Source organism: Chelonoidis abingdonii, chromosome 21 (genome assembly GCF_003597395.2).
Source record: "Chelonoidis abingdonii isolate Lonesome George chromosome 21, CheloAbing_2.0, whole genome shotgun sequence".
Classification (NCBI taxonomy): domain Eukaryota; kingdom Metazoa; phylum Chordata; order Testudines; family Testudinidae; genus Chelonoidis; species Chelonoidis abingdonii.
The window spans coordinates 98,577-126,416 of record NC_133789.1 but is presented as its reverse complement, the minus strand read 5'-3'; the positions used below and the strand labels follow the sequence as shown (position 1 = coordinate 126,416).

General features: G+C 43.0%; 3 protein-coding genes across 6 annotated transcripts in view; 2 read left to right on the top strand and 1 right to left on the bottom strand.

Moving 5' to 3' along the window:
* DUSP3 (dual specificity phosphatase 3) overlaps window positions 1-2,050 on the bottom strand; it is a 24,022-nt gene extending 21,972 nt beyond the window's left edge. For all 4 annotated transcript variants that reach the window (XR_004372605.2, XM_032772693.2, XM_032772695.2 and 1 more), the window contains exon 1: window positions 1,929-2,050. Coding sequence is in view for 3 of the 4 variants with exons in the window: in XM_032772693.2 (XP_032628584.1) it covers window positions 1,929-2,050 (122 nt within the window). In the remaining variant the exon portion in view is untranslated. The remainder of the gene's footprint in view (window positions 1-1,928) is intronic.
* Window positions 2,051-2,200: 150 nt separating this feature from the next.
* LOC116820332 (ras-related protein Rab-18-B-like) lies at window positions 2,201-14,979 on the top strand. Its single transcript, XM_075059712.1, has 9 exons — window positions 2,201-2,310; window positions 2,380-2,656; window positions 2,752-2,807; window positions 3,256-3,317; window positions 7,519-7,591; window positions 8,584-8,702; window positions 9,833-9,899; window positions 10,956-11,169; window positions 11,590-14,979. The coding sequence occupies exons 2-8, from the start codon at window positions 2,604-2,606 to the stop codon at window positions 11,126-11,128; spliced, it is 603 nt and encodes a 200-aa protein (XP_074915813.1). The 5' UTR covers window positions 2,201-2,310; window positions 2,380-2,603; the 3' UTR covers window positions 11,129-11,169; window positions 11,590-14,979.
* Window positions 14,980-16,266: 1,287 nt separating this feature from the next.
* CFAP97D1 (CFAP97 domain containing 1) lies at window positions 16,267-25,912 on the top strand. Its single transcript, XM_075059802.1, has 5 exons — window positions 16,267-16,270; window positions 16,402-16,521; window positions 22,903-22,973; window positions 23,439-23,557; window positions 25,395-25,912. Exons 1-5 carry the CDS (start codon window positions 16,267-16,269, stop codon window positions 25,732-25,734), a joined length of 654 nt encoding a protein of 217 aa, XP_074915903.1. The 3' UTR covers window positions 25,735-25,912.
* The last annotated feature ends 1,928 nt before the right edge of the window (window positions 25,913-27,840 follow it).

Here is a 27,840-nt window from a genome sequence, read left to right as displayed (position 1 = left end):
AATAACAAAGGGATCTCACAAAACTGGGCAACAAAATGGCAGATGAAATTCAATACTGATAAATGCAAAGTAAAGCACATTGGAAAAATATAATCCCAACTATACACACATCTCAAAAAAGAGATCTTGGAGTCAGTGTGGATATTTCCCCAAAAACATCTGCTCAATGTGCAGCAGCAGTAAAAAAGAGAATGTTGGGAACCAATAGGAAAGGTAAGAAGATAAGATAATAAGACAGCAAATATCACAGTATCACAATATAAATCTATGGTATGCCAACACCTTGAATACTGCCCCATCTCCAAAAAGCTATATTAATATTGGAAAAAACAGAGAAGGGCAACAAAACTTAAAGGTATGGAACAGCTTCCGTATTAGAAGAGATTAAATAGACTGGGACTATTCATCTTAGAAAAGAGACAACTACAATGCAATATGTTAAAGGTGTATAAAATTATGAATGGTGTGAAGAAAAAGTGTTATTTACCACTTCACATAACAAAAGAACCAGAGGCACCCTATGAATTAATAGGCAGCAGTTTTTAAAACTAACACACAGAAGTATTTCACATAGCGCACAGTCAACCCATGGAGCAAACTGCCAAGGGATGTTATGAAGGCCAAAAGTGTAACTAGGTTAAAAAAAGAATTAGATAAATTTGTGGAGGATATGTCCATCAATGGTTATTAGCTACGATGGGCACGGACACAACCCCATGTTCTTGGTGCTCCTAAGCCTCTGATTGCTAGAAGCTAGGACTGGACAACAGTGGATGGGGCATTTGAAATTGCCCTGTTCTCTTCCTTCCCCCTGGAGCATATGCCACCAGCCACTGTCAGCATATAGGATGGTGGGCTAGGTGGACCATTGGTCTGATCCAGTATGGCCATTCTTATGTTCTCATGGACAAAGGCAGAGCTTATTTTGTGTTTAGGATAAAGGTGGAGGTCCTAGTTTTATTTTTATTTGTATTATGTTAGCACCTACAGCCCCACCTTTAGCTACCAAGAGACAGTCCACTCCCCCGAAAATCTTAAGTCTAAACAGATAAGACAAAGGTTGAGATGGGAAACCGAGGCACAGAGCAATGTAGTGACTTTCCCAAGGTCTCTCAGTAGGTCAGAAGCAGAGCAGAGAATAGAACTCACAGTCTGGGTAGAGTGAATGTAAATACCTTACACCTGAGAACAGGAACAGCCCCAGGCATTTTGCCAGACAGGGTGGAGAATGTTGTTGGCAACCTAACCTACCCCCAAGCAGGTTAGAGAATTAAAAATAAAAAGAGGAGGAGTCATCTCTTGGGCAAATAACACATTCGTTTGAATATTTGCTCCCATTTGTGCGGGGTGTCTATTGTGGAGTACAGGACTGTAGAACTTGGACTGCAACCCGCAGGACAGCTGCAGGCGGGGGGTAAAGGCTGGTGCTGACACAATCACATTCAGGGCTGAGCTTGGTGAGCAAGATTTCTCATCCATTTTTAGCCCACTCTTGAATTAGCTTTGACAGCTTTCATTTTAACATCTCCCAGTTCTGGGACTTCAGTGGGCTACCAAGACCCTTTAGCAAACACCACAGGGCCCTGCAGCTCTGAACTCTCTCACACACGACCCTAACTTCAACCTAGGAACTCCCAGGGTCCTTTACATGAACGTCCAAGGGCCACATAATCCTAACCCACAGACCTTCTCTACCCACGACCTCCTAGGCCCCTGGCCCCAACCAAGTTCTCACACAAATATTCGGATAGTGGATTGGGAGCCGGACTCCCTGGGTCACCAGCAACCCAGCTTTCCCCATACCCTGGGCTCACGCGGCCTCCGCCCCCGCCAGGTCCCCGCTCTCAAATCAGGCCGGTGTGAGCCGTTCACAGCTGTGCTGGCTCGGGAGGTCACTGCCTGGGCCTCAGCCCCCCACCCAGACTCACGCGTTCCCCACGTGGATGCGGGGTGCCACCTCGTTGCTGTGCGCGCTGGGGAGGCTGTAGCAGCCGCTGCCGTTAGCCAGCAGGTCGTTCAGCTCCTCCACTGAAATCTGATAGTCGGACATGGCCAGATCTGGGCCACTCCCTGCAGCCCCCACGAGTACTCCGCAGCTCTAGGCAGGGCCTTGCTTCTCTCCCCCCACGAGCGCTGGGCTGAGCCTGATAGGAGGGGCTGGGATCAGCTGGTTCTGCCAGCAACACTCAGCAGCCGGGTCACTTTGAGCGTGCCAGCCGCGCGCCCTGCAGGGGTGATTTTCCTTACCCCGCAGCCCCCCATCCTGGAGAAACGCGCCTCCACACTGTCCCTCCCTCAGCCCCGGATAGGGCACCGCATCCTGACCCCTCATCCTGGAGAATCGCGCCTCCACACTGTCCCTCCCTCAGCCCCGGATAGGGCACCGCAGCAGGTGTCAAGTTCGCCTCCAGCCCGCGGTCCCCGCGCTGGCCCATGGAACGTTGTGTATCAAACACTGTATCGGGCGGGCGAGCGGGCGGATATGGCGCTCTCCGGCCCTTTCACAACAGGGCCCAGGGAGGAGGCGCTGGGACCGGGCTGGGGCACCGGCCGCCTCTCTCTGCCAGTGCGGGGTTGCGGAGGCGGCTGCGCAGGGCCCGGCCATGGCTACGCTGAAGCTGCTGGTGCTTGGGGAGAGCGCGGTGGGGAAGTCCAGGTGCGGAGGGGCCGGCTTCTGGGCCGGGGGGTTGGTGTCCTGGGAGGCCGCTGGGCGTGAGCGGCCCGCTCACCCTGTCTCTCCTTTCCCCGCAGTCTCTTGCTGAGATTCACCGATGACACGTTTGAGCCGTACTTGAACCCCACGATAGGTGAGCGCTGCGAGCTTCCCCGGCCCGGCCCGGCCCTGACTCGGCTCCCGGGGCTCTCTTAGCACTCGGGGATATGTGCGCGGGCTCCAGGCCACCCCAGGGTGAGCCCCCCAACCCTGCAGCGTTACAGATGGATAATAGGAGATAAGGAGCCAGGCCCCCTGTGACACTGGCTGTAGGGATCTGGATTTGGGAGTGAGAGGAGCGCGGCAGAGGCCTCCGAAAGGGGAGCGTGAGGCTTTCATAACTGGCTGTTATGAACACACACAGCCTGTGTTTGTGTTCATGCCTCTTCTCCGTGTGAGGTGCTGTGAAGTGACTGTACCTCCGCCCTGCCGTGAGGTAGCAGATGTTGGCGAACTTCATAGCAACTAAACTAAACGCAGAGAGTAGCAAAGCCTCTCGCTGTGTTTGTCCTGACAGTGCTTCCCTCCCTTTTGCATACTAGGTGTTGATTTTAAAGTGAAGAAAATGGTGGTTGACGGCAATGCAGTGCAACTTGCAATATGGGTAAGTTTTGCCCAGGACGGATAAAGACCGATCGCCTGCCCTTTTACATTACTGAAGTTTGCTGTACTTCAGAACAGTGTTCAGTAGTGAATGGATATGCAGCAGATCTTTGCACACACAGTATCTCGAGTATTTAAGTGCCATGGTTCTGCTACTGTAAAATTGTGTGAAGTGGGCAAGGCTCCTTTTTTGAAAAGCTTCTTACATTTCATCACTTTCATCCTGAGTCTCAGTGTTAGTCTGTATCTGTAAAAAGCAACAATCTGAGATTTATTTCAACTCCAGCATAAATTCTAAGGGCTTACTCCTGCCATTACATATGCAGCTGGGATTCACTTCAGGTGAACAGTTAGCAAGTGATGGGTGTATGTGTAATAGGTGCCTAAATAAGACAGAGTCTGGAATATCAGGACTGTCCCTATAAAATCCGGACATCTGGTCAGCTTAGCTTCACTAGTTCTCCTGGACTCCTCTGCTGTGCATTAGTGGATTTGACAAGACACAGCCATCCATGAAAGAGGATTGTTGAGCCCCAGGTATTCTCTAGGTAGACAGCCCTTGAACAGCCAAGACCTAATGGGGATGAAATGCCCAAAACAGCTACTGTGTGGATTTAGCTGTATTATTTCTATGAGCTCTTTTGCACTGAACTCACAGAGCACCATGCTGAAAAACTAGACAGTTTTATTTCTACACTTGCCATGCAATGCCCCAGTCCTTCAATTAATGGGAAAGGGGAATTCAGTGTTGTAATCACTGTTTAAGGCTAAGGACTTATTTTCAGAGGGTCTGAGCCTTCACCTACAACTGCTGGCTTCAGTGGAGGAATTCAGAACCTCTGAAAATTAGCAAAAAGAACAGGAGTACTTGTGGCACCTTAGAAACTAACAAATTTGTTTGAGCATAAGTTTTCATAGGCTACAGCCCACACCAGACTGCAACTGCATGGAAAGTATAACTATGATATTTCTAAAGCTTCCTCTCCACGCCCACATCCACGGTGCCTGGTGCTCAGTGCAATAGAATGATCATGAACTAAAATACCCCAAAATAAAAAACTATTTCAAATGCCCTACTTAAAATTAAAAGTTGAAACTTTCTCTCTCTCCCACAAATATATTTCTACATACCTGTTATTCTCTCTGTTTGCTTTCTGCCCCCTCCTCTCTCAGATCCTCAACTTTTCTTGTTTAAGGAGGTGAGGGAGACTGAAATTAAACTCAGAAGGAGCAGGTTCCATATACATGAGGGTACAATTGTCTGTCAGCCTCAGATCTAAAAGGTGGATAGTGTGGGGGTAGATGCTCATATGTATGAAACTTCATATACATTATCTTGGACCAATACTGTTAAGACTTTAAAATAAAAACAAAACAAAAAAATGCTATCATAAGCAGCCTGCCAATTTGCATCATTTACATTGATTGATTGTCTATAAAGCACGAGTAATACAATCATAGTTGCTCAAACTAGGGAGGAAATATGCTTCTTGCATTCTGAACAAGTTGCAAGCAAAGAAGCAGCTCTGCCAAGAGGGAATTCAAATAACCAAGCTTCAGTCACAAGGGTGTATCTTGCTGTTCTGAGATCAAAATCAAGGGCAGAGCCTGTGCAAATTGTGCTGCTGAAAAAGATACCTTTGCAGCAGTATGTTAACAGCATCAGGAGAAATCACTCATTACTGACATGAAGCTGTATTATATAAAACAAAAAATAAAATCCATAAGCAAGCTGCCTACCCCCAGAAAGATGTGCAGAGTCCATCTTTGTTTAAGGTTTATGCCAGCTTACTTTGTTCTGTGCATAGGTACTCTGACTGGTGCTCTGTGAAAATTAAAAATAGATAAGGTTGAAAATAATAAAAAAAAAAGTTTCCTGCTGTTCTGGAATTAGTATCTGAAATAAGATTTCAAAAGCTTGGTGGGGAAACTGGTCTCTAGAATAGCAAACAGACTTGGAACATAGCACTTGCCCTGCATTTCGTGTACTTTTACAGTTTCATAAAGGCTGAGCAGGGAATGATCTGAAGTTCCCTTTGGCTGGATGTACAGTAATCTGCCCCAGCTTGCCAGATGTTAAAGCAGAACTGCTTATTTCTAAGAACATCACTTGTGTAGTGGCTTTAAAATCCTTCCTCTTCTTTTTGATTAGTCAGTTATCCAGGAGAAATTTTTTAAATTTTTATTTTACTAAGATTCCATCGGACACTGCAGGATTTTCTTTATTATTAAAACTGGGGATAACATTTAGGAACCATTTATTTTTTGTTCTTTCATATTGCCAGTTGCACTGGTATGAAGGAGTGCTCTGCTGTTGTATCCTTGTGTACTTGGAGGCTTAAAGGTATAATAAAAACTGCTTAATAAAAACTCTACAGGTCAGCCCTTGTAAGTGAATACCATGCCAAACCTATGATTGAATATTTACTGAACAAAGTAGAGAAATTGCATGATGGTGTAGATGTTCAGCTATTGTAATCCTCACATATATTTAAATAAAAGGGCAATTTCTGAAGTAGACTCAGACTTTCAGGCCAGAAGGTACCACTGTGATCATCTAGTATGACCTCATTGCAGGCCACAGAACTACCCACCCACTCCTATAATAGACCCATAATCTCTGGCTGAGTTACTGAAGTCCTCAAAACATGATTTAAAGACGTCAAGTTACAGAGAAATCTACCATTTACCATAGTTCAAACTAGCAAGGTCCTGTTCCCCATGTTGCTGGGGAAGGATCCCCCCCGCCCCCCGAGTCTCTACCAATCTGGCCCTGGGGAAAAATTCCTTCCTGACCCCAAATATGGTGGTCAGTTAGACCCTGAGCATGTGGACAAAATCCACTAGCCAGGCACCTAGGAAAGAATTCTCAGTAGTAACTAAGAGCGCTTCCCATCCCATCATGGGCCGTTGGAGACATTTGCTATTTACAGTTGCAGATTGACTTATTATAGACAGTCTCATCACACCATCCCCCCACTAAACTTAACAAGCTCAGTCTTGAAGCCAGTTAGGTTTTTTGCCCCCATTACTCCCCTTGGAAAGCTGTTCCAGAACTTCACTTTCACTCCTCTGATGGTTAGAAAACCTTCGCCTAATTTCAAGCCTTAAACTTATTGATGGCCAGTTTATAGCCATTTGTTCTTGTGTCAACATTGGTGCTTAACTTAAAGAGATCATAGTAGGTAAAATTTCATATTCCTTTGCCTCTTTATAGTCCTTTCTCTGGGGGGTTGGACTTCATAATGCACTCTAGAGATGTTTGAAGTCTTTCTGGAGGGAAATATAGGGAAGGATTGGCAACCTTTGGCACGTGGCCCGCCAGAGTAAGCACCCTGGTGGGCCGGGCCTCTTTGTTTACCTGCCGCATCCATAGGTTCTGCCGATCGCGGCTCCCACTGATTGCAGTTTGCCACTCCAAGCCAATGGGGGCTGCGGCACAGGCCGAGGGATGTGCTGGCCGCCGCTTCCCGCAGCCTCCATTGGCTTGGAGCTGCGAACAGCGGCTAGTGGGAGCCGCGATCGGCCAAACCTGCGGCTGCAGCAGGTAAACAAACTGGCCCGGCCCGCCATTGGGCTTACCGTGGTGGACCACATGCAAAAGGTTGTCGATCCCTGATATAGGGTATTGCACTAATAATTTAATTGACCTGTGAATAACTTAAATCTAATTCCTCATTTGCTTGGGATCCTGCTAGCCGCAAAATGATTTACACATACTGGGCCCTCTTCTTCTACTGCAGGATAAGCCAATGGGACAATCAAACCCACTGTTTGCTCCTGCTGCCTGCAGTGTCTTGCACTGGTTGAGTATTTAGTCCCATTTCCTCACCTCTTCCACCTCCAACCCTGTCATTGTATATATAGTATTGTTTTGCTTGCAGTATTATTCCCTTATTTATTTTTAAATGGCCTTCCAGATCTGAGTCTCATTGGCTTTCTTCACCTCTTTACTTCTGTTCAGAAGCTGACATCCTCTTTAATTTTAACCTTCAATTATAACCTCTCCTTTTTCATGTTTTTTCTTTTCATCTCATCACTTTTCCTAATATTTGTTGCCTGTTTCCCTGACTGTACATCTCCTATGCTTTATGTATTCTAATTTCAAGATTCATGGTCAAAGCATCGTTAACTTTTTCTGTTTATGCCACATATTGCAAATTACCCTTTAGTTCTAAATCTTTTTGGTTTTTCCTCTGTAGGATACAGCGGGACAGGAACGGTTTAGAACACTGACTCCCAGTTATTACCGAGGAGCTCAAGGTGTTATTTTAGGTAGGAGGAATATGATTAGCACAACTTCAAAATCATTATCACTAACTAAATGTTAATACTTCTTTACCAAAAGAAGTGGTATTCACCAAAAAGGGAAGAGAAGCAATTAATATGGTTTTAACAATATGCCTGCTCCACTAGGCTGAGTTTTGGCTCCTCATCTTTATCAGCAGGAAGTGATGAGTCTTCAGAACATTTTAAATTAAAAAGCTGTAGACTTTATATTACAGACAGCTCAACCACTGAGCAGATGCAGTCTCAGCTTTATACTAATTTCTGTTTGGAACATTTCTGGTTACAAAGCAAATTGTTTTTCCAAGTCTGCTCTTCCTGAGACATTATTATTTCCCTCTTCAGAAACAATATCAAATCTGCCTGGTGAAAAGTGCAAATAACTTATGGCAGGTCCTATTCTTTGTGATCGCATCAGTTGAAAAACTCTGATTCCTATTGTCAAGGGATGATGAAAGCTGAATAACCTGCTATACAGAATATACATTCCTTCTGTGGTACAGTCTGCCACTCTGTTCAACTAATTAGCAATAAGTAAGCACAGTTGTGGAGTTACCAATAACCAAAAGTCTCTTTTTAAATGGGTACTGAAAAATTCCAGATTTCTGTTAACCCACACATGAACACACTCCACTGTCCCTTTAAATATGTAACTTTCTATTTTAAAATATCCTGCAGTTCTACTCTCAGCTCTTGAATTCAAAGCCAGTAACAGCATAAAGCCCCAGCTGTTAGGTTGGGTTCCCCAACCTTAAATATTACTGGAACAGATGTTTGTTTCCTATCATCACTATACATACTCTGAGTCATCAGGGATTAGAATTGATATTCCTACTGTCAGAGGGATCACATCTACTACTCCTAAAATTATTTGAAAGTAACCTCAAATGAATAAAGACATAAGAAATAAGTGCAGCACTAATGCAATAAAAATAGCCCAGGAATCTGCAGTTGACAGTGTCCCTTTCTTTTGTTGTTAGTGTATGATGTCACGAGAAAAGACACTTTCACAGAAGTAATGACCTGGCTGAACGAGCTGGAGACATATGCTACGCAGAGCAACATTGTAAAAATGTTAGTTGGCAATAAAATTGACAAGGTCAGTTTAGAGCTGTCATCTTATGCTCATACACTTGGTTCTCATTCATGGTCAGTAGGTGTTTCCTGTGCATCAGGAGGCTCACAGCCTTGCATGCAGCATACCTGGTCTGTGCCGCCTTGACTGAAAAACCGGAGTGGGGCAGGCTGGAGACCACCCTTCCTCGCTGCCTCCTCTTAGAGGCAGAAGGTTGTTTGGGAATTTTGTCCAAACTGTCCTGGAGAGGTGACCTCATCTAAATCAGGTGAGCTGTTGTAAACAAGATGAATTGAAAGAGCAAATAATATTTAATGAAAAGAAACTACTCTGGAACTCTTCTTGAGCATCTCCAGTGAAGTGCCAGCTGAGTTACAAGACCCCACTCTCTCTCCTCAGCTGTCCCTTTCTCCTGACCCTTTGGCCAAGCAGTGTGTCTTAGACTCAGCCTCTGGGTCTCCCGTAGGTATTGCTTCTGGGTTTCAGATCTGCTGTCATTCTCCCTCCTCTTCTGATTCTCAGCACTGTTAAACTGTTCAGGTTTCTTCAATAGGCCTCATTTCCCATCTTAACTACTGCAGCCTCCTCGCTGGCCTCCCTAACACTTCGTCCCCTCCAATCTGTTCAGAAGGCAGTGACTAGAATCATATTTCTTGCTCACCCCTCTGACAGCATCATTCTCTCTGAATGCCTCCCCTGGCTCACTCTATATCACCACACCGAGTTCAAGCTTCTTGTGCTTGTCTTCAAGGCCCTTTATAGCTCTGCTTCTTCCTCCTTGTCCATTCTTGTCATGTTATCTCCTGCAGATGCTGCCAGCCTTGTCCACCCATTTGTCAGCCTCACACACTAACATCTCCACTCTTTCTTGTACACTGGTCTTTTTGAACTCCTCCTCCTTTAGTTTCATACAATCCACTCAGTGATTTAACCGCTCTGCGGGTGAAAGCTTGGTGTCTGGGGCAGCAAAAACCCTAGAGCTGGCCCTGGCCAGAGGTTGCCGACCCCTGATTTAGACTTACAGATTTTCAGCAACAATTTGATGTGTCTGGAGGAGTTTTAGAAAATATGCCCACAATGACACTTGTCCTTGGAGTTCCCAAGACCTGGCACATATAGCGTATTTTACTTTTATTCTTTTCTTTTCTCTGCAGCCAGATCGTGAGATAAACAAAAGGGAGGGACTCCAGTTCGCTAGGAAACACTCAATGCTCTTTATAGGTATGCAGTTCTTTGCCAATAAAGATATAAAAATAGGACAGTTATTTTGTTACAGCTGAGCATGAATGAACAGAATGCATCTCTCCTCCAGGAGATTTTTCTTTATTACTCTTGAGCTACTGCAGCTACACATGGCTGAAGGCAGCGAGTACCTTTCAGATCCACCTGGAGTTAAATTAACATGACTCCTTTACTGCCTTGGTGCCCTGTGTATGTACAAAGAATCTTATTTTCTAAGGTGCTGCATGTTTACCTGACCTGGAGTTCTGGGTGCTCAGTGCCCTGAATGTTAGGCCCATAATGCATACTTATCATATTGGCACCAGTCCAACCCTTATCTTGCAAATATTAATAATGTTAATTGAAAATAAGATTAGTGTCATTGACTGGGTGCTACATTTAAATCTGTGACTTAAAAGTAATGTGTTGTATTGTGTTCCCAAACCCCTGAACCTTACTCTGCTCAGACTGGAATCTTTATTTGGGGTGATTCCCAGAATTTTGACCAGTTCCTGTTTTTCAACTTTTGAGTTTTTTGTAGAGTTATGGAGGTGAATTTATAGCCAATTGTAGAATGCAGTCTGTCTTGGGGAGATGATATGGTCAAGATGAGTGAAGGTGCAATGAAATGAGAACTTACAAGTGGTGAAGCCTTTGAAATGTAGGGTTGGAAGGACCTAAAGGGGTCATCTAGTCCATTGCCGCACAGTAAGGCAGAATTAAGTATGAAGCAGAACAAATAAGAAAAGGGAGAACTTTCCTTTGTTTGCTGATGAAATTCTAGAGCCATCTTTTTCTAAACATATGTGCAACCTGAGGAGAAGTTTCATTTTAAAAATGCAAAAAGGAAAGGGAAACAATGGAGTTTCCTTCAGAGGAAATTAGACTCTTCAGGCTGCTGTGGGATGATTTCTCAGTAAACTCGAGAACTGAAGAGGAAAAAAGTTCAGCTGCAAATAACAAAATAGCATCCCCCTCCCTCCAAAGATAATTGTTTTATAAAGCGGAAAATTCTGTGCAAAAATGTGAATTATTGGTTTAACCCTCTCTCTCTAGAGACCAGTGCTAAAACGCGGGATGGAGTACAATGTGCCTTTGAGGAAGTGGTCATAAAGATCCTACAGACTCCAGAACTTTGGGATAAAGACAAACAAAAATTCAGAGTCCAGTTGGAGACTACAACACCCACAGAGGAAGACTTTTGTGGTGGATACTGTACACTTACTTAAATTCACAGATGCCTAGTCCATCCGACCAGCTGGACTTTCAGGTATATTGTTAAGAGCTTACAAAGAGACAAACCAAATTCCATTCTGGACACGTGTGATTTGTTATGGGGCCAACCCAGATGGGTTTGTTTCAGCACACCTGCCTGGATTTAAAATAGATTTGATGGTTACTATGTTGGCAAAAATGGAATATATATTTATTTGTATGAAGCATGGTACCTCTTGCTCTGACAGTCTTTGCTCAAAAAATAAGACTACCGTGTCAGATAGCAGCAGAGTGTTATTTGTCATAGGGCTAATAATAGAGCCAAGCTGTCCAACCCTCAGGCTTTATTGAAAAGCCTTCAATCTCTGCAGTAAGCATGCAAGGTCCTCAGACAGCCAAGTTCCCTTGAAGTATTGAAAAGACACTTCCCATGCTACAATCTGGGATAATCGCTGGTTCTACCTCCCTGTTTCAGATGCATTTATGTGCTGGAACTCCCTCTGAGACCTTTTCCACTCGACTTATCCAGAACGTTTCATCCAGTTCTCTCAGATCCAAAAACTCAGTTCAGCTCCAGCTTATCACTCAGGTTACTTCATTAGGCATGGAATAGTTCTGTGCCCACACTAGCCAGGCCTAGACACAGCTGGTTTAGATACAGGGTGACACCACAATTCCAAATCAAATCACACACTACACATTTTTCTAGTTACTAACAGCTATACTTTTTAAATGTAATTGGTTTGGACATCATACGGATCATGTAAGGACCAGTTGCTTTGCAGATTGTGTAGGGCCCAATCACTTCTGTCCTCACCTTAAGTACATTTCAAGCTTGTCCGTTCAAAGTGTCCCTACTTACCTCAGCTAGTCCAAAAACAGTCTCCAGAAGACTAGGGTGACCAGATTACATGAACAAAATATCGGGACACATGGGGGGGGCAGGTCCGGAGCGCTGCCAAAGCAAAAACAAAAAAAAACAAAAACCCAGAGCCAGAATATCAGAACAAATGGCATCCTGACCATACATCCGTCGGGACACAGGACAAACGACTGAATATCGGGACACCTGGTCACCCTGCAGAAGACAGCCTGTCCTACCCTTGTTTTACAGGGTAACCTTGCACTCAAATTGAGCTATATGCAAGTTTATTCATGACCAGCAAGATCTAGGCCTACATTATGTAGTATATGTTGCTACTAAATGTTCTCAAGTCAGAAGTAATCCAGCTGCCTATCCAAAATACTCTGGGTGAGGACAGTCATCATTTCAGTGTCATACTCTTGGGAGGTAGACTTTTTCCACTGGCTTTTCTGTTGCAAACTCAGGGATTTACATGCAGCTCTGTGTAGATTTACTCCTCACTGTTTCTTACATAATTTCTACCACCAGCTAGGATCAGTGACTATTAGAACTGTATTGTTTTAGGCTCTAATTCCACAAGCCACGTCCATTGCAATTAACGGGGCTGTGTGTGGGCACAGTGGTCTGCCCAGGTGAACCATCTTGCAGGATCAGGATTGTAATCACTTTTCCTTCAAACTGCAACTGTGATCAATAAAAAATCTGGTTTAAAAAGTTGTGACAGCAAGTGAGGCTTTAGAGGATTTTCCACTGAAAACGAGATCCTCTCCATTTTCTTACAGTTTCCATAGTGGAGTTCTGGTAATTAGTTGCCACTTACCTTTATTATTTCCCACTACACTGAATCACTTCTCTTGAAATTAGAGTTTGAGTTATGAATGCAGCTGTGGCTCTTCTAAAAACTTTGAAATTACTGGGTCAGATTCTGACCCTAGGGTATGTTGCCTTCTGTAGAATTACTGCCAGGTTTCACTAGCAACTGAGACAAGAACCTGGCTGGCTGTTTTAACACAGCCAGTCTCAGCCAGCAGAAGAGATCACTATGACAGCAATAAATGTTAGATGCAGCAGGTTTTGCAAGACGGTCCTCATGATTAGGGCTGCTTTAAAGAGGACCTGGTGCACTGTGGGAACTGTCGCCTTTTATGGTTCTCTTTAGCTAAGCTACAAATGAAAATCCAAAGGCTCCATGCTAGTTATGACGTTTAAATTAGTCTCAAAAGTCTCTTATCTTGCTCTGCCCAGCATGTGAGTGGAAGACGGTGACCACTAAGGTGACTCAGGAAATCTCAGACTAATCAACTAAAGCAGTGAAGTCAACATGGCTGAATTAAAGCACATTCAATCCCTGTGTAGATGCTCTCATTCAGAAGTAAAGTGGCCTTAGTTCACTGTAGCTCATTTCTCCTTGTCCCATGCAGACAAGCCGTAACATTCATCTCTTGAATAACAAAGGTCCAAAGCTTCTGTTGAATGAATAATAAAGAACACAAGGACTTTAAGGGTGACAGTAGGTGACAGGGGGTTGGCTGGGGTCAAGAGGAAATCTGAATTCATGAAATCAGAAATAGAAGAGACTGAGAAGGGCATCCTAGAGTTGCCGCTATAATTCTTCTCTCTAAGATTGGCTTGCTTACCTTTCAGCCCTTACAAACTACAGGCAGTGTTCCCTATGTGCATAGCTGTTTCTGAACTACTAGCACAAGTTCCAGAACTGCAGTATATGCACGGGTGAGCGAGAGTGTGTATGCATGCAGCATGTGTACAGTCATTGCTTCATGCAGCAGTGACTGCTGTGCAGCTGCTTCCATTCTGTGACTGTAATGGTGCCATGCCTAGATACTATGCTAATTGGTGCTATGTAAATACCATAGATACAATAATTGGAGTCTGCCACCCTCTCAGTAGGTGTTTGCTACTCATCAGCTACCAGACTAAATGTAACAAACTGCCTCTCCTACCTTACAAACAAGTAATATGCCCCAGCCTCCTTGTCTGTAATACTGCATGTCATTTCACAGTATTTGTATCTTCTGTCTACATCTGTCAGCATGGCTCTAAGCTCTGTAGCAGCTATATGGCCGTAAACTATTTAATAATTACTAAAATATGGTGTTGCTTTAAAATAATGCCTGTTTAATAGTTCCCTCCTGTTATAGTCTGCTTTTGCACTTTAATTAATTAATTGCCCTGGCAAGACCCTGCTACTCCACCACCCACATATGGGTAAGTGGTATCAGTAACTAAGCAGTGTGTAGGTCTCTAGCTATGCCTTCACATTAGCACTATTGAGAATTAGACCACACACATGCAGACATTAAGAATGTACTCTGCCATGAAAAATGCACACCTTTATGTGCGTGGAATAGTACCGTAATAGAAAATAGTTTAATTGGTCTTTTTAATCTAGTATTTTTAGAACTTCAAAGGGACATTCATATCAAACATGACCCCATCTTAGTTTCGATAAAATTAAACTTTTAAAAAAACGAATCATCATAGAAGTGTCTCCATGAATGTTATGCATTCCAGTGGAAACAGCTTACTTAAAAAAAGTTCTGTATTGGCTGTTCAATTATTTTATCTTTGAACTAGTGCAAGAAAACCTAAAAGTCAATTGTCTAAAAAGCCAACTGTAAAGAAAAACAAAACTCTTCAAGATGAGAGGTGCAAACAGTGGCCAAACAGAACAAACAGGAAAAATCAGATAACTAAAACTAGAAGAATTTTAAAATTCAAACTAAGGTGTATGTAACATATGAAGAAAATAATAATCCTCTACTCTGTCTCACTATTAAAGGTCACTGTCATGTTAGAAATAATTACTGAATTTCAACTTTTATTGTATAATAAAGCATTTGATGGTAATACCTATCGAGCCCATACAAATAATTAGCAAGTTTGTTTTCTTAGCTAGTATGATTGTGTTACGTGCATTAGTGTAATACAATAAATGTAATATAAAACTATATTTATAAATATAAATATTTTGGCAATTGCCAGATTTGTCCTACCTTATTTTGAAGCAGTTATGGGCCTGATTCTGTCCTGTCTTGTTCCTTGTAGAGTCATTCACCTTTGTGTAAAATGGGTATGTAAAACTGCCACTGGTGTAAATGAATGGAGATTTCTGATTTGACTGAGTGGAAATGATGGTGTAAGGTGCTAAGCAGTTGGAGAATCAGCCCTTGCATGTTTTCCTTTACTGAAATCTGAATCTGAAGAACATGCTACAAAGTCAGCGGACACCTGATGAGCTCAGTCAAGCACAGACCAATGAGAAAATGTTTAAATCCTGAAGCAGCCTTTAAATATTCTTAGCAACTGCTGTAGAACCATGGCCGCTTAGATCACCAGCCTGAAGAATAACATCTCACTTCACCTTACTGGTTGCAATGTATAAAATGTGACTATTGGAAACATGGTGATTCAGGTCAATTCATAGAATATCAGGGTTGGAAGGGACCTCTGCAGGTCATCTAGTCCAACCCCCTGCTCAAAGCAGAACCAGTTCCCAACTAAATCATCCCAGCCAGGGCTTTGTCAACACAAAGTAAAAGAGAATGCTGGTTTGCTGGTGTGCCCCACCACAAATTCACATGCACAGTGAGTGTGTCACATCTCACAAAAAGAACAGCTGTTTCAGCCTCTGCAGTCGGTTTGCAAAAAGTAAATGTTGCATAATTCAGTGCTGTTCATATCTACCATATATCACCACAAAGCAGGGAGTCCAGACAGAGGCAGTGAAACTGAGATTGGGAGCCCTGTCTGAGCTAGAGAAGCAAGGAGGCTGAGTGGGTAAGCTCAGATGGGTATTTTGGGGGAGTCTGGAGGAAGAAGTGAAATATCAGAAAGGGGGGGTGCATCTGAAAATTGGCTGGAACATGGAAATATGGTGTCATGGTGCAGGAGGCAGGAGAGCCGTCTTAATGTGGGATGGGTGAGTGAGCAGAAGCTGAGAAGTAGGAGGTGGGTGCTACCTCAGGGGATGGTGTTGAGAAGTGAGAGGAGCTACAGACAATGCACTGTTCTAGCTGAAGTGCTTATAGCACAGTGTAATTCCTGATTCCCAAGGGGTTAGTGTTGGTCTTATTGCCCATCTTAAGAAGCAGGGGGGCTCATATCCAACAGGCCCTGGTATCACTCCAATATATCATGCCATTTATATGCACTCAATTCTGAGGACAGACATGACTCCTGATTCCATTTTTCCTCCATAAGAAAGTTGACTTTATGGGTAAAGCATAGAGCTGAGAAGAGATCTGTGTGCTCTGCTGCTGCCCTGCTATGGGTAAGTCACTTGGTCAGTGCCACAGTTCTTATCTGTCAGGTTGGAATGGCATTTGCTTCTCTCATAAGTGTGCAGTGAAGCCTGATTCATTGATGTCAGAAAGTGATTTGTCCTCTTCTGTCACCTCCTAGCCACAGATCTTCCCAAATGGGGCTTCCATTGTTTTAATTCCACAAGGCTCCCGTGTCTCCTGTCTGGGGGAAAACCTGTTTCTCCCTGTGTTTGGTCACAGACTTCAAAGCATAATATCAGTGAGTATTCATAATGCCTCAGCTGGTGTTAATACAGATATTTCACAATGTGGCACTAGCTTTCATAAAACATCTTACCCCCAATTTTATAATACAGTAATATTATATACAATTAGTTGACTCAATTACTTATCATTTGAGGTTCAGACCCATGGAAGACCCTGTCTCCCCCCGCCACTCACTAAGTTGATGGCTTTGTTTGCCTTTTACATACATGTGCCTTTGATGTCTGTGCCTGGTTGGTCAGACAAACAAATGCATATTCTGTTGTTTAGGGCACAATGAGCTTATGCATTGCTTGCCAAACACATTTTAATAATATAATTCTAGCACATATCCATAAATCTTTGTACACATCCCATACATACAACATGCAATAATTTTAAGTATCAGTGTGGTATTAGTTTTCCAATTATAGTTTACATGACACCTTTTACATTCAGATTATGATTATTGTTAGCTGTAGTATGTCAGGCCTGATGGGAGCTGCTAACGGAGCACTGACCCACAAATGGGCATCTGTGTCACACCATCTGTAGTAACAAGCACTAAAGGGATCATTTCCCATGTAGTGTTTCTCTTTTCTCCTCCTTTTTCACCTCTGTTGTTGAGGTATTTAAATTTTGAAAGAAAGGTTTAATTATTTAGATTTAACTTTATTTCAAACTTAAATTGTCAAGTCATCGGTGTATTATATTGTTGCTTGCCCTAATTATCAAAAGGAAAAATCTACTGAATTAGTGCTCAAGACAAGCGACAGAAGAAGGACCTGCGAGACTCTCACTTAGAGGAGTGAGCCACTGCAACAGGCTACTGTTTTATCAGTGCCCTGCAGATGCCGTACCCTAGGGCCACCTACACTTTTGAGAAATAGCCTAGTGTCTTATAAGATGTTTTCTGAGATATTCATATCCCTTAAACATGTTTGTTCTATCAACCTCCTGTTGAGCTGCCATGGGGCAGAGACAGGTACAGCATTACTGTCTGTGCAAAAGCATTATCAACTTTCTGCTTGTAACGCCCATGTTCAGTTCAGGGCTTTCCCATTGTGGATTTCGGTTTGGCTCTATTTTTTGTTTATTTATTAGGTCACTATATGCAATTAATCACATAATATTCCACAACTTAGTTTTGATTGTCCAATGAATACTAGTGGGTTTGCTTAGCACATACAACATTGCACTATAAACCACCTTTATTGTACTGTGTTAAAAATAATTGAAGAAAAATATTAGAAAAGCAATTAGAGAGTCCCAGTGAAAATTCTCTTAGTCTAAGAATGTGAAAGATTCACTTAAAATTATATGCACGGTTTCCTGAGCCAGACAGATTACCTGTCTAGGTGCTTATCTGGTCCCATCACCATAGTATTTCAGCACCTTCCAAGTTTTTAAGTGTAGAAATAATTCATCTTCCTTCTTATCCTGGAGGAAGAAAAACTCGATTGCTTTATAGAGACGTGGCGGTGGGGGGGTGCTGCTGCGTGTGCACATGTGCAGAAGTTATTGAGGGAAAGGCAAATCAAAGAAAGGAATTCTGCATTTAGTTCCAAACATAGGGAGGGGTGAGGTAAACATATATACACACAGTATTACTAGGAATTATAAGAAGCATTTAGAAAGCTACAGATTTAGAATCCTTTTGGAACATTTGGTTGTATGAGCAAGCTATTTTTATTAAGAAATATTTATCTGTAGTGAGAAGCTGCTTGCTGGTTGGTTAATTTCACCAAAACGATTTGTTATGCTTGCAGTGCTTTCTTCTATTGCAAATGCTGGCCTCTGATGTCATAAGTGGAGTATCTATGGCAACTTTCAGTGGTACAACTCATTTTACACTAGGGCTTTACCTCTTTACTTGGTATCTAGGATTAGAACAGCAAAGATGCGCAGTTTAGAGTACTTAGCATATCCAGTGATTATTGCCAATCACAGGCAGAGTACCACCATGAAGAAAGAACTGGACATTGGTGACTACCTCTCTCACAAGAACAAACTAGAACTCGGTATGTTTTCTTAAATATTTCTCCTCCACATTTCTGAAGTCACAGTTAAAAGGTTTTAAAACCAGATGAGACATTTTCCTGAAGGATAGCTAGCCATACAACTCAGAAAGTGTAAATTATATACACCAGAAAAATGGGAATTTCAGTCAGGACTCTGCATAAGTAAAGGAGGCTTGAGGAAATCCTGCTGGGAAATTTGGGTACTTTCTCTTTTTAAGATAAGACCAGACACATATTTTAAGATGACATACACTCCTGTTAGTTTGTAGTTTCCATGATGAGAGCCAGTGGATTCACAGAATGACACAGGGTTTCATGAGGATTTGAAACTTTCTCAGAACTTTATAATTTTACATACAGATTTATACTCAAACTTATTAAGAGTTTCTTTTGATGTTGAAGGATAGGTGAGAAGAGTTTATTAAATTGGCATTGCTAGTCAGATAGTTTTATTGATAAGAATATCATACACATATAAATATTGAAAAATGTGTATGTGACCTGCAAGCACTGATGGAAAAATTATTAGGACAATTGGGCTTTTTATTAATTTGAAGTTAAGATTCTCTAATTTCTGTTTTTTTCTGATTCAGAGATAAAATGAATAGATTAAAAATATGAGGCACTTTCTAATAATTAATGATGAGATTCAAAAGGTTTGCAGATTTAGTTCTGATAATCTTCAAGGTTTCATTGCTTAGCAGAACCCATTGAGTCTGTAAACTGGGCTAGAAGTCTTACAATAATTGGGTTTCTTGTTTCATCTGGGCTGAAAACCAGGAAATGCAGCCATCTGAGAAAAAAAGTTTTGACATATTTACCTGGTTGAACACTTCACAAAATGCTCCCAACATCCCCAAATTCTTCAGCACTAGGGAACATTTTTTCCTTAAAAATTCAAAATGCTGCTTAGAAGAGTCTGCGAAACAGATAATGGAGGTTTCAGCCAGTTGTAAATCTGTCAAATACCTCCCACGGTAATAATGTAACCACTGTTGCATTTAACTTCAGAAAGGGGAACTACATAAAAATGACAAAACTAGTTAAATGGAAGTTAAAAGATATAGACACAAAAGTGAAATGCCTGCAAGCTGCATGGAAACTTTTAAAAACATTATAACAGAAGCTCAAATTAAATGTATACTCCAAATTAAAAAAACATAGCAAGATGACTTAAAAAGTGCCACCGCAGCTAAACAAGAATGTAAAAGAAGTAGTTAGAGGCAAAAAGGCATCCTAGAAAAACTGTAAGTTAAATCCTACTGAGGAAAATAGAAAGGAGCATAAACTCTGGCAAATCAAATATAATTAGGCAGACCAAAAAAGAATATGAAGAGCAATTAGCCAAAGACTGAAAAAACAATAGCAAAATTTTTTTAAGTACATCAGAAGGAGGAAGCCTGCCAAAAAATCAGTGGGGACACTGGACAATCAAAGTGCTACAGGAGCACTCAAGGAAGATAAAGCTATTGTAGAGAAGCTAAATTAATTTTTTGCATCAGTCTTCATTGCAGAGGTTGTGAGGAAAGTTCCTACACATGAGCCATTATTAGGTGACAAACTGTCCCAGAGGTTTTTGGAACAAACTGATAAATTGAACAGTAATAAATCAGGACCAGATGGTATTCTCCCAAGAGTTCTGAAGGAACTCAAAGATAGAAATTGCAGAATTACTAACTGTGGTGTGTAACCTATCACCTAAATCAGCTTCTGTACCAGTTGACAGGAGGATAGCTAATGTGACACCAATTTTTAAAAAAGGCTCCAGAGGCTATCCTGGCAATTACAGGCCGGTCAGCCTAACGTCAGTACCAAGCAAACTGGATGAAGCTATAGTAAAGAACAGAATTATCTGACAAATAAATGAACAGTTTGTTGGAGAAGAGTCAACATGACTTTTGTAAAGGGAAATCATGTCTCACCAATTAGAATTATTTGAGTGGGTCAGCAAACATTTGGACAAGAGTGATTCAGAGGATATAGCATACTTGGACTTTCAGAAAGCCTTTGACAAGGTCTCTCACCAAAGGCTCTTAAGCAAAGTAAGCTGTCATGGGATAAGAAGAAAGTTCTCTCGTGGATCAGTAACTAGTTAAAGGATAGAAAACAAACAGGTGGACTAAATGTCCGGTTTTCAAAATGCAGAGAGGTAAATAGTGGTGCTCCCTAGGGATCTGTACTGGGACCAGTGCTGTTCAACATATTCATAAATGATCTGAAAAAAGGAGTAATATGAGGTAGCAAAGTGTGCAGACAATATGAAATTACTCAAGATAAGTTCAAAGCAGTTTACGAAGCATTACAAAGGGATCTCACAAAACTGGGTGGCTGGGCAACAAAACTGCAGATTATGACAAGATGGGCTATGTCCAGAGGTCCCCTTCTGGAGGCCTCACAGCCCTGCATCACCTTTGCCCAGAATAGAGCAGCGAGAAATCCTCCAGGCAGCCTGGAGTGGCTGCAGAAGAGCAGCCAATCAGAGGAGTTGCTGGAGCGACCAATCTGGGGCAGGAGGGTTCTATATAAGACAAGTGCAGAGAAATTTAGTTGCTGTGTGGATCTTGATGAGGGAGGGCTGGGTTCTGGGCTGGCTAGATGAGCAGAAGGCCACAGGCAGCTAACTGCAGAGCTATGGCCCTGTACCAGGGCTGAGAAAGAACTTGGACTGTATACCCCAGAAGGGGAACAGCATGTGCTACTTGGCTGGATGCCTGAGCTGCCAAAGACCAGCCAAGAAAACTATGAGCCGGCGGGGGGGAGGAGGGGCTCACAAGAGGCGAGTGCCACCCTGTTCAAAGATCAAAAAACCCCAAAAGCAGTCTCTCACCTAACCAAGAGAAAGGGGGCCATCCACAAGAGGTGGGTCCCTCCAAGGTGAAAAGAACTGTGTTTGCAGGCACTATTGGCCAGAGAAAAAGGGAGCACACACGAGAGGCGGGTGCTGGCCCTGTTACAGAGATCATATTCAGTGTTCGATGCAATATAATGCATACTGGAAAACATAAATCACACCTATACATACAAAATGATGGTGTCTAAATTAGCTGTTATCTCTCTCTCTCTCTTAAAACAAAAAACAAAAAAACCAAAACCAAAAACAAAAAAAAGATCTTGGAGTTACTGTAGGTAATTCTCTGAAACCATCTGGTCAATGTGCAGCAGCAGCCAAAAAAGCTAACAGCATGTTAGGAACCATTAGGAGAAGGATAGATAAGACAGGAAATATCATATTGCCTCTGTATAAATCCAGGGTATGCCCGCACCTTGAATACTGCATGCAACTCTCGTCATGCCTCCCATATCAAAAAAGATATATTAGAATTTGAAAAGGTACCAAGACGACCAAAAATGGTTAAGGGTATAGAACAGCTTCTGCATGAGGAGAGATTAAAAAGATGGGGATGTTTCAGCTTGGAAAAGAGATGATTAAGAGTAGATGTGATAATGGTCTACAAAATCATGAATGTTGTGGAGAAAGTGAATAAGGAGGTATTTACCCCTTCACATAACACAAGCATGAGAGGTCACACAATGAAATCAATAGGCAGCATATTTAAAACAAAACAAAAACAAAACAAAAAAAAAAGTACTTCACACAATGCACGGTCAACCTGTGGAACTTGTTGCCAGGGGATGTTGTGAAAGCCAAACTATAATGGAGGTTCAAAAAGAATGTGATTCTCAACCTTTCCAGAGTACTGTACCCCTTGCAGGAGTCTGATTTGTCTTGCTTACCCCGAAGTTTCACCTCACTTAAAAACGACTTGCTTACAAAATCAGATATAAAAATACAGCAGTGTCACAGCCCAGTAGTACTGAACAATTGCGTATGTTCTCATTTTTACCATATAATAAAATAAATCAATTGGAATGTAAATATTGTATGGTATGTACCGCAGTATAAACAAATCATCGTCTGTATGAAAGTTTAGTTTGTACTGACTTTGCTAGTGCTTTTTATGTAATCTATTGTAAAATGAGGCAAATATCTAGATGAGTTGATGTATCCCCTGGAAGTCCTCTGTGTGCCCCTAAGTTCATCAGGTCCATCAATGGCTATTAGCCAAGATGGTCAGGGATGCAACCTCATACTCTGGGAGTTCCTAGCTTCTTATTGCCAAAAGTTGAGAGTGGATGACAGGATGGATCGATTGATGACGACCTGAAGCGTTCATGTCCTCTGAAGCACTTGCCCACTGTCAGAAAACAGGATACTGGACTAGATGGTTCATTGGTCTGACCCAATATGGCCAGTTTTATGTTCTTATGATGTTCTGTTAAGTAACAAAAGACTGGGGAAAGGAAGCAGGGTGTCAGCAGCTCTTGAAGACTCGTCATAGCATAACGTTCATTTTGATTTTGTCTTTTTCCTCCAGCAAGACCACGTGTTGATAATAAACCCCCACGTGCACAAACTCACCATCACTTTAAAATGAGCAAGATTCAGGTACTCTTCTTTCCATGCGCGTTCAGTTCTTTCCTGTACTAACTGAGGTTTATTCATCATGCTTTACACAGTGCCATAAAAATCAGGCAGTGCTTCAGATAAGTAAACTGACTTTAGGTGTAGCACAGCAAGGGTTCACACCTAGGAAAGGCGGTGGGGAAGAGTGAGAGGATGCAGAAACATAGTAAAAGGATCAAAGATGCTCCTGGCCTCTGCATATCTTGTTAGTTTCTTTGAAATACATATATTTATTTGGATGAAACAGTGGGGAAGGCAGCAGTGATGGACAAGCAAAGAGCATGGCAGTTACGGACATGATGGATGACAGGAGTGGGCATGGGGGGCTGACTGGCAGATAATGGACTATGGGAGTGGAGATTGATGGGACACTAATCCAATAAAGTGCCTCTTGAGGAAGGATTTGAAGCAGGAGAGTGGTATCACAAAACTGGGTCTCTTGCACAGGAGGACCAGAAGACAATTGGTAGAATCGAAAGAGAAAACAAGCAGCTGGCAGAGAGGTTAGCTACCATTCAGCGTGGGACAGGGATGGTGGATTGCTGGAATGAATACTTTCAGAGGAGGTAGATAGTATTATTTGGATTACAGGAGCAGCCCAAAACTTCACTCAGGATCAGATTCACCATTGTGCTGGGCATAGCAAAACGTACAGGAGACAGTCCAGCTGCAAAGAACTCATGCTTCACAAAAGATAGAGCCATCTCAGTTATCATCCTTTCAGGTTCACTCCTTTGTTCTCAGAAGGTGCACTGGTGCCTTTGGGGACATGTTAGCATCTGAGGCCTAAAAGGGGCCATTTTTGGCAGAAGCAGCTGGAGTTGCACCAGTAGGGCAGCACTCATGTGCCGCACCCCTCCATGAAAGTCACTTTTACACATTTCTGGGAGGGAATGGGACAAGGCAGTAACTGCTCTCTGCTCCACTCCATGGGCCTCAACTGTATGCTCATGCTCCTTGACCCCCCCCCCCCATGGCTTTTGATGCTGCCATTCATCTCCTACACACACACAGGCATGCATGCCTTTGCAGCACTGTCCTCCTGCCTCTCTGACTGTCTTTCCTTTGGGGGGGGCGGGGTCTCCTCACCTTACCCACTCTCTGCCTGGAGTCTGCAGGGCTCTGGCCTTGGCCTGCTCTACTTTTCTCTGTGCACTCTCCAACTCAACTCACCTGCTCTCCCAGCAAGAGCTTGCACCCAGGCCCTCATCATCAGCTGTCTGGATGAAGCAACTCTCTCTTCTCTGGCCACCCTGGCATCCATATCACCCCCTCCAGTCCATGCAAAACGTGTCCAGTAAGCTGGCCTTTCTCTCAGCCCATATCAGCCTCCACCCCCCGCATCCTTCGACTGTCTGCTCTTGTTCCACAAAAAGTTTTCCTCACCTTCAGAGCCCTGCATAGCTCTGTCCCTCCCTACTTATCAAACCTTGTCTTTCATGAGCCCTCACCCACTCTGCACTTCCAACCCTGATACTGTTGTGGAGGGGGGGCAGTATATTCCAACCCATCATCCAGTGACTCTGATCTGCTGGTAACCTGACCCTGCCTACTCCTGCTGGCTCAGTCAGCCCTTCAGCACTGTCTCTGCCTCTGATCACCTGCTAACCTGACCTGGCCCGCTGCTTGGTGTCTGACTCTTGTTCTAACCTCTAGGCATGGCTGCCCCATAGTCAAGTCATGACAGATATGCAGTACACTCATTCTCCCTCAAACATGTCAGCCCTTTTCCATGCTGCCCTCCCCGATCATGGAATGCCCTCTCAAATTGATTTAACAATATATCACTACCCAAGCCACGTTCATGCCCCTCCTTATAATCTAGTCCTACTAGGACACCCATCTGAAGTGAGCTGACCAAAATATGTATTTTCTTTTTGTATATTTAAAACTATAGACAAGATTCCACTCATGTGGTGCACATGTCTAGCAGCAGCATTTTATTACCGTCTTCCTGTCTACACCCTTCATTTCTGTTCTGTTGCTTCTTTCCTGCAGCACGTGTGATATAGTGTAAGCTGTTTGGGGCAGGGCTCTACATATGCACTGGGAAACACCTGCTACAGTTTGGGGTGCTGCAAAGTAACCAACAATAATCTAGAAATCAGCCTGGAGGGGGCACTTATGCCAAAAAATATGATTTCACAACTCTGGGTTTTAGGCAGGATCTGATATTGTGCCTTTATTGGAGAGCTGTGGACTAGAGTTAATCATCAGTAAGCAGACTCAGCGAAATACATCAGTTATGCCCCTTAGTAGAGGACAGATAAGATTATTTTGACTGAGTATATGCCACCTGTTACCATCAGCTCATGCCTCATTAGTGTCAGCCACTCAGCACAAAGATTCTGAGAATTCTATGGCTTTACAAATAAGGTTTTCATTCACATTTGTTTTTTGCAGCTCAAATAGGGAGAAGCAGAACAGGGAGATGGTGAGGATCACTGTTGAAAATCAGGGGATTTTGAAGCGACTTGGTGACCCTAAACCTACATATGATCGTAGGAAGTCTGAGATTGATTGGCAGGCATGTATAATCATTTTATTCCTGGAAACAGTTTGCAACTATAGTCAGACTAAACTAGGCTCAGGAGATGAATTGGCTGATCTAAGTTTTCCAAACCAAAATGTGCACGCTCAGCTGTTGGCTAGTTTCTCTAGATCCTGTAGTTCTGGGCATATACATCCTTTATTAAAGCAAACTAAAACAGTCTTACATTGGATGTGTGTATCTAGAACATAAGAATGGCCCTACTGGGTCAGACCAAGGGTCCATCCAGCCCAGTGTCCTGTCTTTTGACAGTGGCCAGTGCCCCAGAGGGAATGAACAGAACAGGTAATCATCAAGTGATCCATTCCCTGTTGGTCATTTCCAGCTTCTGGCAAACAGAGACTAGGGACACCATCCCTGCCCATCCTGGCTAATAACCATAGATGAACCTGTCCTCCAGGAATTTATCTAGTTCTTTTTTTAACTTTGTTATGGTCTTGTTCTTCACATCCTCTGGCAAGGATTTTCACAGGTTGACTGTGTACTGTGTGAAGACAGACTTCCTTTTATTTGTTTTAAACTTGCTGCCTATTAATTTCATTTGGTGACCCCTAGTTCTTGTGTTATGAGAAGTAGTAAACAACACTTCCTTATCTACTTGCTCTATACCAGTTATGATTTTATAGATCTCAATCATCTCTCCCCATAGCCATCTCTTTTCTAAAATGAAAAGTCCCAATCTTATTAATCTCTCCTCATATGGAAGCCCTAATCATTTTTGTTGCCCTTTTTTTGAACCTTTTCCAATTCCAATATATCTTTTTTGAGATGCAGCAACCACATCTGCACACAGTATTCAAGATGTGGGTGTATGAATTTATAAAGAGGCAACATATTTTCTGTCCTATTATCTATCCCTTTCTTAATTATTCCCAGCATTTTGTTCACTTTTCTGACTGCTGCTGCACATTGAGTGGATGTTTTCAGAGAACTAGCCACAATGACACCAAGATCTCTTTTCTTGAGTCCACAGGGCCCTCCCTCTACTCCAGGTTGCAGCCCAAGGCCCTGTGGATTGCAGCTGTCTAGAGCGCCTCTTGTAGCAGCTGAATGAGAGCTACAACTCCCTGGGCTACTTCCCCATGGCCTCCTACCAACACCTTCTTTGTTCTCACCACCTGATGTCTGATAACACTTGTACTTCTCAGTCCTCCAGCGTATGCCTACTCACTCTCAGCTTCTTGCACACCTCTTGTTCCCAGTTCCTCACATGCACTTCTCCTCTGGCTCCCTTTGGTCTGATTGGAGGGAGCCCTTTTATAGCATCAGAGGGGCCTTAAAGGTGCTTAACAGCCTCACCTGACTCATACAGGTTAATTGGAGTCAGGTGTTCTCATTAGCCTGGAGCAGCCCCTGATCTGGTCACTCAGGGAACAGAAAACTGCTTTTTCAGTGACCAGTATATCTCCCTTCGACTACTCCGCTGTTCCCAAGTGGCCTGGGTCTATCACATCACATGCATGATTTCAGATATAAAATCTATTTGTGGCTGAACAAGATTTTAGGCTCTGGCTTTTTCTAGTTAGCTACAAACTGCAATAAGTGACAAAATCACTGAAAGAAGAGTCTGAGGGTATGGCTACACTTGGAATTTCAAAGCGCTGCCGCGGCAGTGCTTTGAAGTGAGTGTGTAGTCGGAGCGGCAGCGCTGGGAGAGAGCTCTCCCAGCGCTGCATGTAAACCACATCCTCTACGGGTGTAGCGTGCAGCCCGCCCTGATTACACTGACGCTTTACAGCGCTGTATCTTGCAGCTCTCAGGGGCGTGTTTTTTCATACCCCTGAGCACGAAAGTTGCAGCGCTGTAAAGTGTGAGTGTAGCCATACCCTGAGCCTTAATTTCTGGCCAGGGTCCCTAATTTGACTGACAGCAGCGACTGATTTCTCACTGAAACTTTGTAAAGTCACTGGAGTCTAAACTGGAAATTTCTCTAACTTTATGGTTCCTTATGGTCTGTTAGAGCAGTGATTCTCAGACTTTTGTACTGCTGAGTGTGACTCCCTCCCTTATAAATTAAAAATATTTTTATATATTTAACTCCATTATAAATGCTGGAGGCAAAGCAGGGTTTGGGGTGGAGGCTGACAGCTCACGACCCCCTGAGGGGTCCCAAACCCCAGTTTGAGAATCCCTGTGTTAGAGGCTCATGTTGTGTTCACACCGGCAGGCTGTAAATTACTGACTTTCCCCACAACCAGTTCCTTTTATTAGGATGTTTAATTCAGTTTGCAATGGGATGGAGACAATGAAAAGAAAGTTATAAAAAAATCAGGTGCATGTATCTATGCTAGTTCTCTC

Coding starts and splice junctions, on each gene's coding strand:
- LOC116820332 (XM_075059712.1), top strand. CDS start 2,604: ATGGCTACGCTGAAGCTGCTGGTGCTTGGGGAGAGCGCGGTGGGGAAG. Junction 2,808..3,255: donor GTACTTGAACCCCACGATAG/GTGAGCGCTGCG, acceptor TTTGCATACTAG/GTGTTGATTTTAAAGTGAAG. Junction 9,900..10,955: donor ACACTCAATGCTCTTTATAG/GTATGCAGTTCT, acceptor CTCTCTCTCTAG/AGACCAGTGCTAAAACGCGG.
- CFAP97D1 (XM_075059802.1), top strand. Junction 22,974..23,438: donor TTAAAATGAGCAAGATTCAG/GTACTCTTCTTT, acceptor TCTCTTGCACAG/GAGGACCAGAAGACAATTGG. Junction 23,558..25,394: donor AATGAATACTTTCAGAGGAG/GTAGATAGTATT, acceptor TGTTTTTTGCAG/CTCAAATAGGGAGAAGCAGA.